The sequence below is a fragment of the Vulpes lagopus genome, chromosome 3, assembly GCF_018345385.1.
Source record: "Vulpes lagopus strain Blue_001 chromosome 3, ASM1834538v1, whole genome shotgun sequence".
Lineage (NCBI taxonomy): Eukaryota > Metazoa > Chordata > Mammalia > Carnivora > Canidae > Vulpes > Vulpes lagopus.
This window is the reverse complement of record NC_054826.1, coordinates 17,874,181-17,898,126: the sequence shown is the minus strand read 5'-3', so window position 1 is coordinate 17,898,126 and position 23,946 is coordinate 17,874,181. Positions and strand designations below refer to the sequence as shown.

General features: G+C 43.1%; 1 protein-coding gene across 1 annotated transcript in view; it reads right to left on the bottom strand.

Moving 5' to 3' along the window:
* Positions 1-23,946, bottom strand: part of EGFLAM (EGF like, fibronectin type III and laminin G domains) — a 183,458-nt gene that overhangs the window by 88,937 nt on the left and 70,575 nt on the right. Inside the window, exons 4-6 of the mRNA XM_041750439.1 lie at positions 23,827-23,853; positions 15,097-15,214; positions 13,718-13,853 (exon numbers count right to left, since the gene is read on the bottom strand). Of these exons, the coding sequence (XP_041606373.1) occupies positions 13,718-13,853; positions 15,097-15,214; positions 23,827-23,853 (281 nt within the window). The remainder of the gene's footprint in view (positions 1-13,717; positions 13,854-15,096; positions 15,215-23,826; positions 23,854-23,946) is intronic.

Genomic DNA, 23,946 nt, shown 5'->3' with positions numbered 1-23,946 from the left:
GGGAAATACAAGAGGTTGGTCAAAGAGTACACACTGTCAGCTTTAAGATGAATAGTTCTGAGGATCTGATGTGTAGTATGGTGATTATAGTTAGTAATACCATATGTTATTCTTGAAATTTGCCAAGAGAGTAGGTCTTAAGTGTTCTCACCACACATATGTGTGTGCATGTGCACACACACACAAAGGTAACTATGTGATTTTAAAAATCACATCGTATATAACCTAAATAAATACAATTTTTATTTGTCAATCATACCTCAGTAAAAGTGAAAAGAAAATCTAAAATAACCAGAGGAATTTTAGGAAATGCAAATAGTTGCCTGGGAAGTGGCCTTACAAATAAGATGCATGATAGAATAAATTCAAAATGATCTCCATATACAGAAACACCAGGGCAAAGCTCCAACTCCAATGATAGATGCAAAATCTTATATTAGTGGGGTTTTTTTTTTTAATAAAGCCAACAGCCCAGATATAAAGACAGTGAAAACCAGGTGTGGCAAAAATCTATCGGGAAGGCAGGGGGCATAAAACTGGACTTTGAAAATTGGTCACACACTCAGTATGAAATCTCTGGACAAGCTGCTGTTGAATGGTCCCATGCCCACACCCTGAAGAGACATGGCTTTCTAGGTTGATCACTCAGCAGGAGGTGCTCTGGAATCCTCTCCATTTGAGGCAGAGTTCAAAGGGCTGGTATTGCCTGGCTCAAGATACTGAGCATAGGACAGTGTCTTTACATGTGTGCCAAATGAAGATGGCAAAGACACGTGTCCATATTGGATTAGAAGGCCCAATTGTTCCTTACAGAGAAGCCAATGGCAGCACTAGTCCCTTAACATTAAGGAAAATCTTTAATGGCACTTAGGAATGGTCGACAATGAAGCCAGCTGCCTCAGAAGGGTCAAGCTCTGCATCAATGGCTGTACTGAAGCAGAAATTGAAGGGCCATCAATCAGGGATGGAACAGAGACTTTCTGAATAGGACCGCAGGTTGGACTTTGTTCAGTAACTCTGATCTAGACTAACAGTGATAAGTACGATTATGCAAGTAACCCAATACACCTATAATATATGTATGTATGTATATGGCTTATATATGCGAACTAAACTGAAAAACACTCTCAAGGAAAAATATTTATCCTTACTCTATTCACTTTGCCTCTTTCTTTCTTTCTTTCTTTCTTTCTTTCTTTCTTTCTTTCTTTCTTCTTTCTTTCTTTCTTTCTTTCTTTCTTTCTTTCTTTCTTTCTTTCTTTCTTTCTTTCTTTCTCTTTTTCTTTCTTCCTCTCCCTCCCTCTCCTCCCTCCCTTCCTCCCGCCTTCCCTCCCTCCCTCCCTCCTTCCTTCCTTCCTCTCTTCCTCCCTTCCTTCCTTCCTTTTCCTAGTTAAGAGCTCACTAAATCAATCTCACCACTCGCTGAAGTACTGTGACCCATAATTTGAAAAATACTGGACTAGAAGTTTTCTTTTCCTAGAATACTTAAGTTGGAGCTTTCAACTATAAAGTTCAGATAATGAAGAAAGCAAATTTTGTCAGCCATGGAGAGAAAAATCTATGGCTTACAGGGTCATCAAATGTCCCCAAAGTGGCAAAAGTCTGTTCAACTCCAAATACGTTCTAGATACATCATGTTCCTCAGGCACTGTTTTTTGGTTGGACATTGTGACACAGGTACATACCACGCATACACATTATGCACACACACAACTGAAACATATGTCTCATAAAATAATTCCTAGTTTTACTATGTGTGATGCCCTCTGATATTTTCTCTTCTGTTCTATTTCACTTTCGAAAAACTCATTCAGGATCCCTCAACTGGTCTCATGACCTTCTAATGAGTAACTACTCACAGTTTGAGACCCCTTTCCCTAGAAAGTTGGAGCTGGGCTGAGGAGTGAAGCTCAAGCATGCTTCGGACATTAACTAGGAAATTGGGCTAAGAATGGTTAAATCCTGCTAGGGAAATACTTTGGAGAATGGAATTTGTTGGTGCAGCAAACAGTCCTCCAGGGGATTCAGCAGAACATCCAGAATGGCCTTGACAGTAGAGGCCACTCAACTGGTCTGAGAGGGAGTGGACCCAAAGCCTAATTATAGTACACCAGAGATATGTGTGGCCTCAGTATCAGACCTATCATTCCACAGCTTTCTGTTTTGGGGAGAGCCTTAGATTATTTGGAGGCTCCTTTCCTAAATACTTTTCTTCATGCTATTCCTTCTAAGCATCATCTCAGAAAACACAACTAGGAAGACTCTGCTCAGGACTCTCCCATGCCTTGAATCTGATTCTAACATCACACCGATTCTAGCACCTTCTAATGTTATTTTATATTTGTCTCTCTTACTAGGCTGTGAGCTCATTAGGCATGCTGATGGTCTTATTCATCTCTGCATTCCTGGGAACGGCTGCATGATCTTTCAAAAATACAAATACTGTCTCTCTCCTGCTTACCACTCTCTCTTGCTTACCACTCTCCATAGCTCCCTATTCCCTGCAGGCAGGACAGGGACTCTGTTATTATGCCTTTCTTGCTCTGACTCTTATTTACCCATCTAGCCTTGTCTGTTGCCTCACAAAGCTTCAGATTTTCTAAGTAATTCCAGGAACATTTCTTCTTGCCTCCAAGTCATCACTCAAGTAGCTTCTTGTAGCTTGACTCTTTTCATGCTGTTTTTCCCTCCCCTTTGCCCCGTTATCACCAGTGTGTCCTTCTTGGCTCCTGTAAGAAGTCTTCCTAGACCCCTTCAAAACTGCACGAGATGTCAGGCTGGTATTCCTGTAGGCTCCTGGTCCCCCACTCTTGCCTGCAACATTCATCACTTGGAACTAGTCCTGTCTCTGCTTTCCCCCACTGCATTGTGCAAACAGGGACAGAGCTGTTTGACCCCTAATTCTCCTGTACATGCATTGCATATAGAAGATACTCAATATGTGCCTGTTTGGGTGATCACATGAAGACAGTAGGTATCTGATAAAGGTTGGCTAAGATGAAATTGAAATAGCTTCAAAATTTGACCTGAAGAATAACATGACATCCTAAAACAGGGAGTGGAAAACTTCAGCCTGCTGCCGATTTTTCTAAGTAAAGATTTTGGGGACACAATCATGACCATTTGTTTAGGTATTGTCTATGATTGCTTTCTTGCTCTAATGGCAGAATTGAGTAGTTGAGACAGAGACCACATAGCTGGGGAAAGCACAAAATATTTACTAATCTGACCCTGTGGAAAGTTTGCCAACCCCTGATCAGAGACAATAGTCTTTAACTTCGTGCAACTTCAACCATCTGAGGAAGACTTATGAACCCTTCTCAGAATACTTTTAAATTCATCAAATAAAATACTTAGGATTGAAACGACACTGATTATATTGAAAGCAATTATGTAAACAATAAAAAACTATGATTATGATTTTATATATATATATATATATATATATATACACACACACCTTTGTTTATACATTAAGTAACAACACTGAGCAATGGATTTAATAACTATAATTATTTCAGGGCACCTGGCTGGCTCACTGGTTGAGCATCTGCCTTTGCCTCAGGTTGTGATCCTGGGGTCCTGGGATCAAGTCCTAGAGCAGGCTCCCTGCGGGGAGCCTGCTTCTCCCTCTGCCTGTGTCTCTGCCTCTCTCTATGTGTCTCTCATCAATAAATACATAAAATCTTTTTTAAAAAACTATAATTATTTCAAAGTAGTGATAAGCACTACCAGTGTTTTGATATATGTACAAGAGTTATACTGAGATAAGAACACATCTGTGATTTTATTAGTGACAGTCACAGAAATTGCTAATACTACTATGGTTTGTTGACTGCATTCATATTTAAAGGGAACATTAAATTTCAGTAGATAAACTAAGAATGTAATTTCTATCCAACCAAAGTCCAAGGACCCCTTGAATTCTATCCATGGACCCTTTGGGAATCTACAGACAGCAGGTTAAACACCCTGCTCTAAAGGAAGAGACACAATTCTGCAGATTATCCAGGGTGAACACAAGTGGGGTAAAAACCTCATACTCAGAGGAGCCTCTGACTCTCTGTTAATTTTACAGACTGATTTTGTGCAGGATTTGCTCTAGACTAAAATGAATTGAGGAGGAAAGTCCAAAACCACTAAGTAGTTACAGTTTAAAAAAAAAAAGATGCGTTTGACCTTTAGCTTTCAGCCTTCCTTCTTTATTTATGAATTGGTTCAAACCAACCAAATGACAAACAGATGGATAGAATGGGGTAATGATAAACTCAGCTGGCAATTTGTCCCAGGCAGCGCAACTGGAGAGTACACTTTCATTTACAGTTTACAAATGGCTTCCAATGCTGTTACACAAGAATTCAATTTATGTGAGGTCCCATCAATCTGACCAGGGATTACATCAGGATAGGTCAGGGTAGGAAGGATGGAATCTTTAAGGGATCAATCTGTAGAACTGTAGGTCAGACTTCTGCAAAAACATTCAGAATCACCCTTCCATTTGAGCCTAAGTGGATGAACCTGCTGGCTACCAGGATGTCTAGGATCAGCTACCAGTCTGGAAGGTGGTTCTAAGATCTTTGATTTGGAAACTAAAGATAAAAAGGAAATTTTTTTTGTGAAGCACCACTTATTAATATGAAATCTCAGCTGACATCAAAGCAAGCCCGTTCTTGCTTATTTATAATTCTGGTGGTGGTGATAAGGAAAGACTTATACTTTTTTTTTTAAGATTTTATTTATTTATTCATGAGAGACACACAGAAAGAGGCAAAGACACAGGCAGAGGGAGAGGCAGGCTCCACGCAAGGAGCTCAACGTGGGACTCAATCCTGGGACCCTGGGATCATGAAAGGCAGACGCTCAAACGCTGAGCCACCCAGGCGTCCCAGGAAGGCTTATACTTCAACAGCACAACTTCCTAAATGCTTACTTGAAAGGAAAGGAAGATTTTTCCCCCACCTCCCCACCCCCCCGAAATTAATTAATTGTATAAGAAAAATTCTTTAAATATTTTAAGCTCTGTACTTTCAGGGGAAGGAAAACCAACACAGGGCTACATCACTGTTAAATATTGCAGCCATTTGCCTAATTATTGCTATAAATTTGAGTAAAATGCTATGAAAAAGTTGGCAGTTCACTTACATACTATGAAGAGCTCCAAAACACAAGTTATTACTCAATATGAAATAACAATGAGAACTTCCAAGTTAGTTTTATATTTTGTATTATTTGAAGCTTTGCCATATACCAATATTCCTTTTATGATACAGAAACAAAAGCAATAAATAACTTGGGATCAGGGGGGAGAGGAGGGAGATGTATGTGCAGATCCATGTTGGGTTTTGCCTGGCTTATACCTCTGCAGTTGGTAAGGTAGATTGGTTACTGCTGTGGCTTCCTGAGATTAGTGGTAAAGGATTCATTGACCAACCCACCCCTAACCCACCACCTCCCAGGCTCATGTGCTAACACATTTCCATTTCTAAGTAGCTCAGGGTAGGGAAAGGAACCAACATAAAAAAGTCCTCCATAAGCTACCTCACTAAGTGCCGTACAGACAGCTTTTCATCTTGCCAAGCCTCCTGGTGTAGCCACTGTCATCATCCATACTTTATAGTGGATGGAAGTAGGGCTCAGAGAGCTCGAAGAGCTTGTGTAAGGGTCCAGCTAGTTTGGGTATTCTCTAAATTTGATCCTATGACTGCTCTGTCCAAATGTTCATCAGCACTTATGTGATGTGTGGTGTGTTTGTCCCAGGCTAGGTACTATATTCACAAAAGGAAGCAAGTCAAGATGTTGCCCTCATGTCCTGGCGAGGAAGACAGATCTTGGACATGTCACTAACTACAAGTGTGCTAAGTGTCGCAAGTAAATGTTGTAGGTGTGCCTAAACTCATCTGGGGAGGGGGGAAGAGGTTCAAGGAAGGCTTCCTGGAGGAGGAGGTATTTCAGCAGGGGTCCAGAAGGATGAGTAAAAGTTAGCTAGGTAAAGAGGTAGAAATATCCTGGCAGAGAAGAGCAAACATAAAGACTTCTAGCCAGGAAAGAACATGGCTCTAGATGAAGGCAGAAGAGATCTATCACCAAAGCCACAATAGCAATGGTTCATACTGACTGAGCATTTTGGTGCCAGGAGCTGTTCTATGCATTTTGTTGCATCAACTCATTTAATCTCACAACTCCATGAGGTAAATGAATCGTTATCCTCATTTTTTCTGAGACAAAGAGAAGCTATATAATCCACCTAAGATGACATAGCTTAGAAGTGGTGGGGGGAAGGGATGGAGCAGGGAGCTAGCTCCAGAGCCTGTGCATTAAACCACCAGTTCACTCTGCCTCACCTTTATTATGAGAACAGCAATCAGAGTCACTGGGACTTAGAGGGCAGATGGTCCAGTCTTATTTTATACATAAGGAAGCTAAGAATTGGAATTGAGCAATTTATGCCCAGGTTCAGAGGCCAGCTCTGAGCTGTGTCTTCTGATTCCACATTTGAACAACTCTAACTTGAAAGATGAAACCAAGAGTTGGACTATAAGTCTCAATTGTTTTTTTATTATGTTTTGATTTTAGTTTTAATTTCAGTATAGTTACCATATGGTGTTATATTAGTTTCAGGTACACAACATAGTGAGTGATCCACCAGTTCCATACAGCGCCCGGGGCTCATCACAACAGGTGCATGCCTAAATCCCCATCACTCATTTCACCCATCCCCCCCGACCCACCTCCCCTCTGGTAACCATCAGTTTGTTCTCTGAGGTCTCAATTCAAAATGAGAAGCTTTGACCTTCACAGGCTGTGACCTTGACCATGAGGCAAATCACATCATCCCTTAAACTATTCAAGGAAAATCCATAATCCATTCAGCTTCTATTCCAAATCCCAGATTTCATCTTCATTTTAGTAACAGCCTTTACAAGGTAACTTCCTGGGAGCAAACTAATTAAATTCACCCGTTACTTGCAGATTAAGGAAGAGTTTCTGATGGGATGGAAAGACAGATGACTTTGACAAAAATATCAATTTGTGAAATAATTTTAAAAACCCACCCAAGTGTGTATGACCTTAAGATTCTCAAGCGAAACCAATAGGTAGACATTGCAATTGGCTTAGAAGCAGTGCTGTGTGAAGATGAATTTTGCAAGTCTTATTATGGAAGGCATCTGCAAGGGACCAGGGAATTATTTAAGCAGAAAGGTATGAAAGAGAAAAGAGAAGAAGCAATGCTTTTTCTCATTTATTAGTATAACTGTCTTGGGCCGAGGTTGAGATCAGTAATTCTTGACCAGTGTCCTTAATACACACACAGAAATATTTTAAACTTTCACATGTACACTAAATAAGCCAGTGGTGGACTTTTTATTAAAACAGCCACTGTCACTCATAGGTAGAATTTAAGAAACAAAACAAATGAACAGAGGGGAAAAAAGAGAGGGAGAGAAGTGGACCACAAAACAGATTCTTAACAATAGAGAACTGATAGTTGCCAGAGGGGAGGTGGGTGGGAAGGCTGGGTTAAATGGGTGATTGGGATTAAGGAGTGCACTTCTTGTGATGAGCACCAAGTGTTGTATGGTAGTGTTGAATCAGTATATTATACACCTGAAAAGAATATTACCTTTATGTTAACAAACTGGAATTTGAATAGAAACTTAAAACCCAGCCACTGAAAACTTTAATCTACCCTTTCCCGTAATTGTCAATGCAAAGCTCCAGCAATTTTAACCCATCAGGTCACACTTACAGAAAAACTATACTTAAGTTAAATGAAAACTATTTTTCACCTTTAACCAACCTGAGAGATAGCATATATGGAGCAAGGCACCCAAACTGGAACATCAGAGGGAAGGAATATTTTTCCAGGCCTTTGGTTTTCATTGCTACCATAGTATATATTTTTTTGCTTATGAGAAAGGCACTTACCCTGGGGAAATTCTTAGGCAGAAGGAGAAAAGTTTCTCAGATATTTATAGCCAAAATATTTCAAATCATAGGTAGCTATATTTATGCTGGGTTCTTATTTTCATAAACTGTAAGCATTGCTGCCCCCAAAGAAATTTTCGGTATCACTATAGAAAAAAATATTCTCTTTCATTTCAAATGCATGGCTTTTCTGTTTTAGAAAAGCAGGTCAAAGTTTTTAAAACACTGCAAAATATGCTACAGCCTCTAGGTTTACTTAGAATCTGCCTCTTCAAATCTTTTCTATACTGATTAAAAATAAAAAAATCTACTCTTATCGAGGAAGCGAATAAATAGCCCCCAGGCCAACTTTCGGGGAGGTGAGAAGATTATGCTCATCTAAAGCTTCATTCTCCCTGAGCCAGACCAAGTCACTGAGAGCACCCCTTAGGGTGGTCACCCAAGGGGTATCCTTCATTTTGAAGGGACAGAAGCTGGATTAGAAACAGAAATTTGCTGAAATATCACCAAAACTAGCAAATAAGCAGTCAGTACCCACCCCCCACCCCCCCCCCATACTCTGGTCTAGTAAAAATTTTTCAGGTCAATCTATCAGTCAGTTAAAAAGATTTTTAGACTATTTTTTAAAAATTATTTATTTATTTATTCATGAAAGACACAGAGAGGCAGAGACATAGGGAGAGGGAGAAGCAGGTTCCCTGCAGGGACCCAATGTGGGACTAGATCCCAGGACCCCGGGATCACAACCCAAGCTGAAGGCAGATGCTCAGTCCCTGAGCCACCCAGGCATCCCATTTTTAGATAATTTCTTAATGATGCCTTTGATATCATCATCCTCATTGAATAAGAAGAATAACTGATGTATAAGCGCCTATCAAGGCCCAGAGAGGGAAAAGAAAGCTCATCTTCCAGAAACAGGACTTACAGGAGAACTTCACCTGATGAAATCTGAGGGTAACTTCCCACGGTAAACGGATTTCTACCATTTCCTAGCCTTGGCTTGCCAAAGGCCTGCCTCTTGGATATAACAAGAAACGTTAGGCTCACACAAAGACCTGTCACAGGTGTTTGTGTACACAGGAAGCATCTGGGCAACAGCAATTTAATATTAAGCAGACCTTTGTGGGGAAAATAGAAAAATAACTAAAGCCCCCATAAAGCCTTTCACACTAATTGCAGTCTCTGATTTAGAGCTAAGAAAGCTCTCTCTAAACATATCCTCGAGCACTCATCTGGAATGGGATAGGCTCTGAGACGTTTACAAATGAATGTAGGGATTTCTTCTGCAGCCAAACATTAAATACTACAACAAGCTGTGAAAGCTTTTATTCTGGGACAACAGCAAATAGCAGTCTAAGAGGAGGCTTCGCTTGTCCTTACCAGCAGGGCAGAGTCTCTGCGTCCATCTCAGGAGTTGGATCACAGACATGAAAGGGATGTAGGGTTTCATAAAAAGAGCACTCATATGTAGAATGTAAGAAATCGTGAAAGGGATCATAAGGGAAGGGGGGATACTGAGTGGCAAAAAATTAGAAAGGAAGACAAACCACGAGAGACTCCTAACTCTGGGGACCAAAGGGTTGCAGAAGGGAAGGCAGGTGGGGGGTATGGGGTGACTGCGTGACAGGCACTAAGGAGGGCACTTGATGGGATGAGCACTGGGTGTTATACTATATGTTGGTAAACTGAATTTAAATAAAATTTTAAAAAATAAAATTAAATGAATACTCAACCTCTGAAAAAATATTTGATTAATAAAAGATTAATTTTATCAAAAAAGTCTTTCTACAAGAAAAAAAAACTGGGCTGGAAGTCAGGAGACTTCTGATTTTGATTCTGTCGCCAGCCAGTCATCTGACCTTGGCAAAGCAAATTAAGCAATGGAGCCTCCAATTTCTTTTTTTTTTTTTTTAAGATTTTATTTATTTATTCATTAGAGACAGAGAGAGAGAGAGAGAGAGAGAGAGAGAGAGAGAGAGAGGCAGAGACACAGGCAGAGGGAGAAGCAGGCTCCATGCAGGGAGCCCGACATGGGACTCGATCCCGGGACTCCAGGATTACGCCCTGGGCCGAAGGCAGGCGCTAAACCGCTGAGCCACCCAGGGATCCTGAGCCTCCAATTTCTTCCTTTGTAAAAGGGAATTACTGATGTGGAGGGAAGGAAACAGACATTAAGTGCCTAAGATACACAAACACTTTGTAAAGACTACAGCCAACAACTCTGCAGTGAGGGTTCCAGCACTTGCTGTTACAGACCAGGCCATGGAGGTGCTGAGGTAAAATCATTTGCCCAAAGTTACATGTCCTGGAGGAGATAACTGGCAGAGTTCCTAGTGCGGGGCCTGGAAACAGGGGGGCAGCTCTCCCCATCCCACCATGCTCCATTTGGAACTCCAAGATGTCCAAGAGCTCTACATTTCAAAGTTCACTTTCTAGAACACTTGTAAAGTTACATTTGTCAAGATTAATGGATTTTTAAAAATTAACAGTTTGTTCGGATGATATAGAAGTTTTAAATGTCGACACATAAAAATCTGGGACCTGAGCCCTCAAATGTAGGAGACTGTTCTGAATGTTAAAAGGCATTTTTCTTGGTGAAGTAGTAGAATTATTAAATGGAGGCACATAACACCCAGATATACCTTCCACTTTGGAGGTTTCAACATCCGTGAAGCTCTTTCTCCTATGTTGATCCTCCTGGCCACACAGTTGAGGCTGGAAGGTTATCACCCGTATGTTGCAGATAAGGGCTGGTGCTCAATGCCCGTGGGGGCCACATCACCACCCTCTGCCCCACTTCTGATTTCAGCAGCAGCTACAGTGTGGAAAGTTTCACAGGAGCTCAGATTTGCCTTGTGGACCAGCACCCAACCTCAAGCACATGTTGTCACATGTTGTTCCTATCACACCACCTTCTATCCTGGGACCTTTGTCCTTCATCTACATGCCAGGAGACCCTAGGAGAGTGGGAAGGTATATCCCTGAAGGAAACCCTCAAATCAGGGGCGCCTGGATGGCTTAGTGGCTGAGCATCTCCCTTTAGCTCAGGTCATGATCCCGGGGTCCTGAGTTCGAGTTCCACATCGGGCTCCTGGCAGGGAGCCTGCTTCTCCCTCTGCCTGTGTCTCTGCCTCTCTCTTAAATAAATAAAATCTTTAAAATAAAATTTAAAAAAAACCCTCAATCAGCAGAAGAGAACAGGAGCCAGTGAGTAAATGGCATCTGTCCTTTTGATAGGCAAATGTGAAAGCAATTCTGCACACTTCAGGGAGAGCTCAGAGGAATTGAGCCCCCAGAGAAGCCTCTGCTGCCTATAGACTGACTTCAGGGACATAGTTATACGTTCTCTTTCCCTGTCTCGCTCTCCCACCTTCTCATACCTGCTTCTAAATAAAATAACCTACTTGCACTGAAGCCCCTGTATCAGGCCATCCTGTGGGGGACCCCGAACTCTGAGAAGCCCTGAGGTTTCTGGACAGGAAGTGACTAGCACAGGGCCTCACAGTCGGCAGGCATAGATGCACAGCTCTTCCTGTTCTTCTGGTTCTAAACCCAATGAGTCCCTTTCATCTTCCCCTTTCGGTAGTGCACACAGGTTAAGAAACTGTAATTTCTACCTTTTGCCAACAGGCCAGAGTTAAAACCAATTTTAAAAATACACATTTTAGCACAAGACTAAAAATAAATGATAATCATCATCTTTGCTGGGGGTTACACAGACGGTCTGTTGGGCTACCATGAAAAATTTTGTATTTCCCCAAATTTGAAAGCATTACATTTTGCTTTGCTGGCACCAGACAAGTGAGTTAGACAAATTAAGCTTCACTCTGAGTTTTATGGATGAGCAAGCCGAAGTTTCAGGACTTGCAGTGTCTCGTGTTTAACTACTACCAGAACCAGAATTAGAATCTTTTCCATTCCAGGCACACTCCAGCTTTGCCTACCAAGTTTGTTAAACAGCAGGTTTGTAGATTATCCTCAATGATGAACATCGGTCTGGAGCTTTGCAGTGGGCATCTTTTTTTTTTTTTTCCCCTTAATTTTCCCAGCATCTGTTCTTTCCTTTTTTCATCAATAGCGCCATAGGTTTCCTCTGAGGAACCAATCCTTCCAAACTCTCTCAATACATGTACTTCAGGTGTGAAAGATGCACCAGTCCTTAGTTCCAGAGCTCAGAAAATGACAAATGCCAGGTCAGTAAGTGTAGCCCCCTCCCCGCCCACAGTGATTGGTTCAGAGAAGAGGGAGGAACCCAAGCCTGGCCCCTTAGAGTACACACTGAGACTCCAATGGGTTCACGGAGAAATGGCCACCCTTTTCCAGTGGGGAGTTACACGAGTGGATGGCAAGTTTTTGGTGCCAACTGGCCATCTTGATACCACACCAGAAAAGCATGAAAATGAAGTCAATAAAGGGGAAGCAGAACACAGAGATGGATGGAGACAAATGGCTACTTTGGCACTGATGAGATCTTCCCTGAATCGAGATTTGCCCTGGACTTTAGAGTCACAGGAGCCACTACATGACCGCCTCACCCTCCAGCCTTCTGCCACTTGCAAGTCAAACACGTCCTGCCTGAAACGAGCTCCCGTACTCAAGCATTTGAGACACTCTGCACAGTACTTCTCTGAAGAAACAAGAATCTATTTTCCACTCCGGAGGAATAGGCAAGGAAGTCAAGCCACAGAGCAGAGTTCATCAAAACCTTGGCAAAACCACTGGGCCCCAGCTTCAGAGAGCCTCAGGAATGAGGTGCTGGACTAGTTTCTTGCTGAATCCACGAAGCAGCAGACTTCAGAGAGACCCCACCACCGTTAACGTAGAGAACACTAATTCCACAGACATCACATGCATGAGCCAGCTCTTCGGTTCGTACTCCAACCACCACTAGAGCTCAGAGGAAGGGGCTTCGATTGGGAATTCCTCTTGCTTGGCTGTGTGTGTGTATGTGTGTATGTGGGCAGGGGCATGTGGGCATCGTTTTTGTTTTGTTTATTTATTTTTGCTTACAATTACATAGCAGCATTGAGAATCCATGTTTTCGTATCGAAGCTTAAGCAAGAATTCCTCATCACTCTTCTACCCTCTGATAAGCCGAATAATGAGAACTGGTGGGGTAGATGAGAGAAAAAAGTGGAAACCAAACCAAGAGATCTGCCCCACAGCAATAAGGATGTGGGACAAATAATGACTTATACTTGTGTTCCCTCTCCCTCTAGAAAAATCATCATCAAATATTTACTTCAAGTATAATGTTCCAAAGCCAAGGAGGCACGCTTCAAACTTGAAATGCAAGCAGGCTTGTTGGCAATTGATGCCTCAGGAGTTCTCAAAGCCTAGGATAGTCCTGATGGTGGAGGAGTGATGAGGATGTGGTTAAGGTGAGTGCTGGGTTTACCAGATGACTCGGCTCTGAATAGGCATGGGACAGGTGCTGGCTCAGGGACAGAGTATAAATATAGGTCTTCAAGCTTTTGTCATCTCTTTTTAAGATTTTATTTATTTATTTGTGAGAGAGAGAGAGCATGAGCAGCAGGAGAGGCAGAAGAAGAGAGAAAGAGAGCAGATTCCCCACTGAACAGGGTGCCTGATGTAGGACTCTATCCCAGGACCCTGGGGTCATGACCTAAGCCAAAGGCAGATGCTTGACCGACTGAGCCACGCAGGTGCCCCTCTTTTGTCATCTCTTAAATACACATGCAGTGGAGACCACTTGCCATGTAGTATTCTGTTGTGCTTGGAGTACCTGAGGTCGATACACATAGCTCTTGAACGTGACACACAAACTTACCTAATGAATTCCACAGAATAGTACTGAATGGGAGAGCTTCCTTCACTCTTTCCAGGTTTCCAAGATAGGGCCACCTCAGAATCAGAGACCACAGTGATGTGCGGCTGCTGGGGTGCTGTTGGAGGCAGGCAGGAATCTAGGCGGGAGAGTGGACACCTAGAGTTGGCTATGGTCTTTGCTGTTGGAAACTTTTAATATACAAAGAGCCCGGGTGCTTCCTACAGCCTAAACATCTGTGTTCAGAACAGCCTCAAAATTCAAACCAAACAAACATTAAAAAATAATCACAACTGGTTTCACCATGTAAGGTTTGAGATAACGAGAGCTGGTCTTCCCTTCTTTCCCCAACCCCTTGACTAAAAATCCAACTAAATTATGAGCACACCATTGGCCCTGGAGCACACAATGGTGTGTTAAAACCCTCAACTACACTCCCACCTCCTAGCAACCTTTCATCTCTGTTTGCATGTCAGAATTGACACCTGCAAGGAAAATCAAATGCGTAGCATTACTGTCACTTATGTCCAATTTTTGTGTATGTGTGTGTGTGTGCGTGTGTGTGTTGCCCCAACATCAGAATGCATACCAATGGTAGGACATTTGGGACATGCCCTCATGTGTAAAGATAGAAGAGTCACCCACAATCCTATCACCCCAAGGAACCTGCTGTTATTATTTTCACATTCAGACTTTCACATCTCCCACTCTTTATTTATAATATTGCTTATGCCAGAAACATTTCCCCTGCCGTCTTGTTCTAGCAGAATCCTATGTAGTTTTCAAAGTTTGGGCCCAAAGTATGGACTTTTCTAAAACCCTCCCTGAGCCTTGGGGTGGAGGAGGTGCTCCCTTCCAAGTGCTCCCGAGCCCAGAGCCCACTGTGAAGACCACGGACGTCCTGGAGCTACTCACCTACCATTTGCTTCTCCCTCCACGATGAGCTTGTGAGTAATGATGATGGAGCCACCTTTGTGCCTTAGTGTCCAGCACAGTGCCACCTCAATGAGCTTCTGTTGGGTTCCCTCTGCCTATGACAGGTCTTCTCCCATTCCCCTTCCCCTTCCTGATTCCCACTTACTGGTCAGACCTTCACAAGTCGGCATCTCTCCAGAGAATTCTTACCTCACCCCTACATGGTGTCTCCCTTTACATGTTCTTACAGCAACATATAGCATTTACCACAGTCTGTGACTACACACTAAGGAGGTAATATCTTGACCCACCCCATTAAGTTCCAGGAGGGCAAAGGCTGTGCCTGTTTTTGTTCCCCACCAGAGCCTACCACATAGTAGCAGGTCCTCACTGATATATACCAAGTGCAGGAATGAATGAACAGCACCCATTGCTTTTCTACTCTGAGTGAATTGAACCTGTTTTACCTTGGGGCAAAGTGGTAACATACTGAGGAGAGCTAAGCCGCCCTTTGACAGTCTGGCTGTAAGCTGCTATGGTCACTCGATATTCAGTGCCTGGCTTCAAATCTCCAATCACTTCCTCCTGTCAATAACCAAACAGGAAATGTGTCAATGACCAGAAGTTCTTTTAGAGCAGAACCAGACAATTTCCATAAGGGTTGCATCTCGAGGCTCCTGTGAAGCTGCTTGGATAGAGATTATACTGGCTTCTCTAGGATTGCCCAAGTTTTAAAATTTGCAAAGAGGAAAACACCATCACATATTCCCTCCAACTAGAGAATTACCCTTTATAGGAATCTATCCACTGTTCTAGAACTAAGCCTCAGTCGCCCTATCAGATCTTGCTTTTAACGTTTGAGTTCTTTGATCAGAGTACTGAGCTGCTAAAATTCAAGTAACAATCTTTTCCAGGGTTGGAATCCACGGGTTCGTTCTCTCCATTTGCAGGTCACAGATGCTCAGAGACTAGCCACAACAGTAAACTGAGGTCTTGATTTGTACCAATAATGTAGGGACTCAAACTTTGGTTCTCAAATTTTAAACTGCATCAGAATCACCAGGAGGGCTTCTTACATTGCAGGGCCTGCCCTCCCCGCTCCCCACCCACTGTCCCTCCTCCCTGGCCCCCAGGGTTTCTGATTCAGTACATCTGGGAAGGGGCCAGAGGATTTGCATTTCTGAGAAGTTTCCAACTGCTGCTACTGGTCCCCGGACTCCACATTGACGAAGGATATATATGAACTTCACCGCACAGATGTCCCTGACCAGAAGACCCCAGCTGAAGAAGACTTGCTCCGCTTGAGGCTTTGGCAAAAGCAACATGCCCATGGGGTTATGGTGCTAAATAGTACATGGGAGTCTGGGTCCCATCAATTCCAGCACACTACCATGGAAAAGACACAGGCTCTGGAATCAACCAATCCTGGGCCTGAATCCTGATTCTGCCACTGAGTGCTAGTTGTGGCCTTGATATCAACCCCCAAGCCTCAGCTTCCTCTTCTGTAAAATGGAGTTGATGTATGACTATCTCGCAGAGCTATCATACCTGGGATAACGTGTGTAAAGTACCTGGTACCGAGGATATCGTCAAGAAATGGGTTGTAATGATTACCATCTTGAATGTAGGAGGCCCCTCCTCGTCCCTGCCTTACCTCGGTTCTCCCACTCCTCTGAGGTCCAAACCTTCCCCAAGACACCTGACCACGCAGACCTGATCTTACCCCACCAACTGTTGTGCCACTAATTTAGTACTTTTATATACTACAAATTATGTCTCTTTCTCCTACGGCATGGTGAGCCACTGGAGAGCAAGGATCCTGTCTCATATCTCTTCATGACCTCCTCTGCAGATGATCAGACATTCATTGTTGCTAAGGACAATTCACCCGCTGATCAAGAAAAAACTTTTTATTTTTTTTTATTTTTTTTTTTTTAATTTTTTATTTATTTATGATAGTCACACAGAGAGAGAGAGAGAGAGGCAGAGACACAGGCGGAGGGAGAAGCAGGCTCCATGCACCGGGAGCCCGATGTGGGATTCGATCCCGGGTCTCCAGGATCGCGCCCTGGGCCAAAGGCAGGCGCCAAACCGCTGCGCCACCCAGGGATCCCAAGAAAAAACTTTTTAAAAGGATTCAACAAAGAGTTGTGGAATACTCATGACAGTAGTCCTTAACCTGAGTGCACGTTAGAATCACTAGGAAATACCAGCACCTGGGCTCCACTCCAGGCTACTTCCATCAGAATCCATGGGGCGCCTAGGTGGTTCAGTGGTTGAGTGTCTACCTTTGGCTCAGGGTATGATCCCGGGGTCCGGGGATCCCTGTAGGGAACCTGCTTCTCCCTCTGCCTGTGTCTCTGCCTCTCTCCCTATGTCTCTCATGAATAAATAAATAAAATCATTTAAAAAAAAAAAAGGATCCATGGAAGGCAGGGCCCTGGTGTTAGTATAAAGCTCTCAGCTGAGGCTAATGGGCATCCAGGTGTACAAATGCCTGGTCCAGGGCCTGGTTCATCCCCTGATCCCCTGTGCTCTGAATTCCATCTATTGCCCGCCTTCTCCTGTAACCCCCTCCCTCCCCCACCTACCCAGTTCTGGTGTGATGTGAGTATTTATGCTGCTCAAGTCTCTCCCACCTTAAGAATGGTCACTATTCCCCTGGCACCCATGTGCCCACTCCCTCTCCACAGGGGCAACTTTCTTAAAGGAGCTGCCTCCACTTCCTCACCTCTTATTCACCCCCCACCAGGCCTCTCTGTGCTACAAACCTACTGAGCTGTTCTTACCAAAATTACCACACAGTTTTGTAGTAAATCCAATGGGAATGACTCTCCGTACTTGACTTTGTGTATCTTTCAATACCGTTGCCTACCCTTGCTTCCTAAATCTCTTGGTTCCCTTAGAAGCCATGACTCTGCTCCTCCTTGGTCTCCTACTTCTCTCATTGCTCCTTCTCAATATCCTCCATGCATTCCCCATTCTCTGCTTGCCCCACTGGTGTTGGTTTTTCTCAGGGAGTCATCCTTTGCCATCTTACCCTCTCACTCTGTAGTCTTGCTTGAGTAAGCTCATCTACTACTTTCTTAGCTTCGAGCACCACCTTCACTTGACACCTCCCAAATCTGCCTCTCAGCTCTGACCTGCCTCTTGACATCTAGATGTGGGTTTGCAACTGCCTCTAGAACTTCTCTACCAAGCCCCTACTGTTCCACATAACCAAAGCTCAACTAATCGCTTCTCCTCCTGCTACTAAAAACAAAATAAGAAATTGCTTCTCCTCTTGTGTTTGCTCTCTCGTTACCCAAACCACAAATTCTTGACACTTTCTTCTCTGTGTTCATCCCTCCTCTCTAACCACCATTCAGCCAGTTACCAAGTCCATCACCAGGACTCTTTTGTGTCACTTGAATCTGTTTAGGCCATCTTGTCCTCATAAACACAAGTCCAAGTCCTCATAATTATGACAGTGATTTCCAATATTCCGATTCTCCCTGCCACCCATGCTGCCTACACCACCAGTGTAGACTTCACCTGCTACAGTGATTTTATCTTCCTAAACCTCAAATATGAGCATGTCACTTCCCATTTTACAATCTCCTTAGAGGGATGCCTGGATGGCTCAGTGGTTCAGTGTCTGCCTTTGGCTCAGGGTGTGATCCTGGGGTCCCAGGATTGAGTCCCACATCAGACTCTCTACATGGAGCCTGCTTCTCCCTCTGCCTATGTCTCTGCCTCTCTCTGTGTGTGTCTCTCATGAATAAATAAATAAAATCTTAAAAAATAAATAAAATCCCCTTAGAATAGCATAGTTGCAGCCCCCTGTCTATCCTTTCAGCATCATCTCATGTCCCCTCCTTTCCTTGCATTCTATATTCCAGTCATACTTAAGAACTTGGCAGGGCTCAAATCTATACCATTCAATTCCTTGCCTCTGGGCCTTTGAACCTGCTGCTCTGTCTCCATGAAATGCCCTTTTCTCCCACACTTGCCTGGCTCACCCCCTGCTCATCCTTCATGACTCAATTCAGCTGAGACATTACCTCACTTCTCTGACCCCCAGCCTCCAGTCTGGGGAGGCGCTCCTCCTCTATGCTTCCCTGGTGTCCTTGGTGAACCTCCATCTTAGCACCACTCACCTTAGATTTTAATTGTCTATTTGTCACCTTCTCCCCACCCACTTGAGGGCAGGAGCAAGTTCTTACTCCTCTGGCAACTGAAAGCTTAGTAAAGTATTACCAGACAGGTAGCAAATGCTCAAGCAATGCTCTTTGATGAATGAATAAATGAAGGAACCAAAGTGAATGAGTGAAAGAAAGAAATCAAATCAAGGTGTCCAACAGAAGCAGGTGACCTCGTCAAGAACTAGCTTCTACTGCTGACCCCTCCATCTTGGTTAACAGCCTCAGCACCCTTGTCCCAGGCCCTGGGGTTGGCAACTCCAAAGACAGGCTGACTTTCTCTTACTCACCTCCCTCCAGCCATCTCCATGTGCCTTTCATACCTGCTGCCTTCCTCCACTTCCTCTGAATCCTTACCTCGCCATTTCTACAGCCTCCCTGAAGGGGTCTGTCTCCAATCCTCCCCTCCTTTCCTCTCTGCCCCACTCTATCCTCCATGCAGCTGTACAAGGGGTCTTGGCTGAACATATGGCAGCCCCCTGCCTGCCCTAACTCCCTCCATCTGTGCATCCCAGTTCCACTATCTGTCCTCTCATTCCATATCAAGTCGGATATGAAGAGACTGGAGGTAGCAGGTGGATATAAGGCTTCTCACTTCTCTCCCAGCAGCCATGCCCCAGCTCTTCCCATGAGAGCAAAAATACACTTTCAAACCAATGCCCTCACAGCCCTTTGCTTTAGGATCTTTTCCCCCTGTGAAGTCCTTATGCTGGATGACCTATGGGAGGAGTGCTATGATTATAGATTATTATAGATATTAGCTATAAGCCAATCCCAAATACAGCTACTATTACCATGGATTGTGTGTTTTCTTTGTTCCAGGAACACATAGTCTGATTTAATTCTTCCCTCAGTCCTATTCGGTAGATATCACTCCTACTTTACTTACAGAGGAGAAAACAGAATCCCTGAAAGGTTAATGATTTGCTCAAGAACATAAACTTATTAAGTAACAAAATGGAGATTTGAAATCTGCTTTGTTTGACTCCAAAGCCCAAGTTCTAATTTGATAATACAGGTTACAGAAAATATTAAATAAAATAATAAATAATATTTAAATCAATAGACACTTATCATAAACACTAAAGACCAGATTATTATTTTATCCACAAACATGGAAGTTTATGTACTGAAAATTTAGAAGTTATCACTGAAAACCAAGAGACATTAGACTTGCCAAAGTTGCTTATGTAGATTAAAGAACTAATTCTTGGGATGCCCCAGGTGGCTCAGCGCTTGGGCATCTGCCTTTGGCTCAGAGCATGATCCCCAGATCCAGGATTGAGTCCCGCATTGGGCTCCTTGCATGGAGCCTGCTTATCCCTCTGCCTATGTCTCTGCTTCTCTCTCTCTATGTCTCTCATGAATAAATAAAACCTTTAAAAAAAAAAAGTAAAAAACAAAACTAAACTAAAAACACTAATTCTTTATTAGATATGGAAGATCAGCACTGCCTTTAGCCCAGGTATATTCTGATAGGTAGATAGGTAAAAGGTGACCCTCCCAGAAGCCAATTATTTCCAGTCTTTTCCTGTTTTGACCAGCTGATTAACAGGCATAAGGAAGTGAGGGTCAAGGGCATGGAGGAGCTGGGGCCATGGATAGGGGAACTGCACTCAATAATTTAACCAACACTTCTTCCTCTGACATCAATCCTCCCAAATGTAATCTCTCACTATATTGTGACTAATGATAACCCTTGGATTATTCTTAAAAATACCATATAATTCCACAAACCTTCTATTTCCATCTTTAAATGTTCTATAATTACTTTCATCAAACTAGACAAGGCAGTGTATATGTTCTTTTTGAAATTAAAAAACTCAGCATTTTGTTACCTGGTGGAAGTTTGAGAACAAGTCTAAATGCTTCTCTCTTGGCTTTTGTTTCTACACAAGATGGTGAGAAATAGTGAGAGAAATTGCTTTTATGAAGAGTCCAGAGTAAATTCAACAGTCTCCATTGGGCCCTTCTCACACCTTTTTTGGGGGGATGAGGAGGCAAAGCTGGATGGTTTGCTGCAAAATAATGCTGCTTTGTGTTTGCCTAGCCCTTTCTAAAATGAAAACCCCCCAAATCTGCCCCCTTTGTCTTCTCAATACCCTCACTGGTTGGCATGTGATCAGAGAATTTACATCTATAGCAGAGAAAAAGCAAGGCTAGTTAGTTCACTAAGTCCAAGAAGAAAGCTCAACGCCATGTGTAACACAACGATGGGTCTGGTTTCCCTCATCAGACACATGATAACATAATATGCTTCTAGTTGCCCAACTCTCAAACACAGCATATCAAATTTTTAGGCTAGCACCTTGTTTTTCAGATGTCCAACTGCCTTTTCCACATCTGCTGTACGGGTCTCATTCCTCCATTCACAGTCTATGACAGGGATGACTGTCCCCCATATCTATTCTCTCCTTTCTTTTTTTTTTTTAAGATTTTATTTATTTATTTATTCGAGAGAGAGAGAGAAAGAGAGAGAGAGAGAGAGAGAGAGAGGCAGAGACACAGACAGAAGGGAGAAGCAGGCTCCATGCAGGGAGCCCAACATGGGACTTGATCCCTGGTCTCCAGGATCACACCCTGAGCTGAAGGCAGGCACTAAACTGCTGAGCCACCCAGGCTGCCCCTCTCCTTTCTTATAATAGAACCCTTGTATATTAGTTGGGCCATCACCACTCACAGACTACATTTTCCAGCATCCCTTGATCTAACTGTGGCCATGTGGCCAAAATCTGTCCAGTAGAATTTGAGTTAAAATGCTGAGGGCAATTTCTGAGTTATCCCTTAATAGAAAGGGCCATCCTTGTTCTCTTTTCTCTTTTCCAAATCTATTGGCTAGAATGTGGATGTGCCAGTGAGCCAATTTGGACAATGGGAAAGTAAACCAGAATGGTTGGCAGAGCAATGAGACGGAAGAATTCTGGGTTTCTGACAGAGAGAAGCCACCAAAAATGGTTATAACCAAACAGGTTATATCAGGAAGGAAACATGAATGAACATTTTGTTAGGATCACTATTATCTTGGCAGTTTGGACTGTTAGACTTTTATTCTAATTAATATATGACCCAATGTACAAAAACAATCTGGATAGCTACATACAAGGAGCCCCTAAAAAGCTGAAACTACTCTTAACTGAATACCTCTTTGCAACAATAAAACCATGTGGAATAACTCTAAACTTAAATCTCTGACCCTGATTTCAGATTCCACCTTTATCCTCTTCCATGCCATACTTTTCTCTTACTGCTGGAAACCCAGGTCATTTGTCTCCAGAAATGAAGTTAGGTGTTGTCTTGCTTGCTAGTCCAAACAGGGAGCTACTATACCATAAGGGCATCCAGTGAGCAGAGCTGAAAGCAAGCATAAAGTGGGAGCACACTGGACCAGGAGCCAGGAGACCCAGTTTTTGCTGCCAAATAGCTTTGTGATTTTGGAGATGCCACTTAACTTCTCTGGGCCAAAGTTTCAACACCAAAATTCTATGAGTCCTCTAAAATGACCTTGTTGGTAGCTAATAACCTTGGATTTGACTACACAGTTGATTCTACAAGTTGAGACTGGGCCTTGGTTGGGAACATCTAACATCATCATTACATGAAAGGCATCAAAGAAACAGAGAAGTACTATCTTCCAAACACACTTTTTTCAATGGCCCTGAGGAAAGCTGTGCAGGTCAGAGGGGAGGGAAGAGTTGAGGGGATTCTATTCCCTGAGTAGTTACAGAAGGCTAGAAAGTATCTTTCAGAGTTGCACAGGAAGGCAGCATTGGCTGTGAGGCTGCACAAATCTTCCTTGTATGGGTCTGTCCTATGTACTGCAGGGAAAGCAGCATCCCTGAAGCTTGTCCACGAAAATGTCCATTCAATGTCCATATGCCCCATAGGAAACAAAGGAACCCCCAGTTGGGAACCATTACTAGGTCACCCCTTCATTTTACAGTCAAACAGAGATTCAAAGGGGCTCTGTAACCTTGTCCAAGATGACCGTGGCTGTGATGGCAGACCTGGGACTCCATGCAAGTCTCATGATTCCTGCCTACATTTTCTCTCTCTCTAACTTTGGGGAAGACACAAGTGCAATCACTGTTTTGGGTCAACCAGAACAGCAGACTCCATAGCAGGGTGATGGTGCATCCCCCTAGATGAGCAAGACAATCCTCTGAGATGCCAGAAGAAAAGAACGTTCTATTTCTATTTTCTATTTTATCTCCTCCTTTAAGATTCTGTGGAACTTCATAAACTACACAACATATCAGTAGAGTAGCATATGTATAACTTATAAGTACGTAAATATACATGTATAGGTATGTAGTCAAATATTTTTTCATCAGAAGCTGATAGTATGAATGATCAGAAAGTGTATGGAGCCCACCAGCTGAAGCACTTGCTTCTATCTCCAACACTAAAATATGACCAAATTGCCCGGGTTGGCTTTACTACTTATTTTTACAGGTTTAAACCTACAGGTTATTCTTCTAAGAAAAAAAAAAAAATCTAAGTGTCAAGTGCTAACCAAATCAGAAGCCTCCATACAGGCAGATCACTAAAGGATACAACCAGTGGTCAACCCCATCTTCTACTGGGGTTGAATCCAGCAAGTCAAGCAGTTTAAGGTGAGTTGGTCCTGCCTTATAGGGAAGGTCTGGAATTGTTAGAGGAAGTGAGGACAGGAGAGGAAGAGGAGGGTGAGGGGAACCACCCCAGCAGTGGTACTCATTCGTTTAAATAAATTCTTTCCTCTTCAGTCTTTTTCACCTAGTTTGGGAACGGAGCTTAAATTACTTCAGCCTTTAAAAATGCTCTTCTTAACCTTACTCTGCCATGTGAGACGAAGCAGCACAGGAGAGAATAAAAGCAACTTCTTTCTAAATGATTAAAAATTCATCTGCTATGCTCTATGGTCACTGCTTACTCCAGAATGAAGCACTCTCCCTTAGGCCTTAATCATTATGAGCAAGATGCGGGAAAATCAACATTTCAATGAAAAGAGACCCCCAGAATCTGAAGCATACTTACAAAAATCACTGGATGATCAGATTGTCCCTGCAGAGGAGGGGGGAAAAAAAAACATGAAAGAAAGGAAAACTTAGAGGTCAAAAAATGAACCCGGACAATAGCCCCCACCCCAGCCCCCAA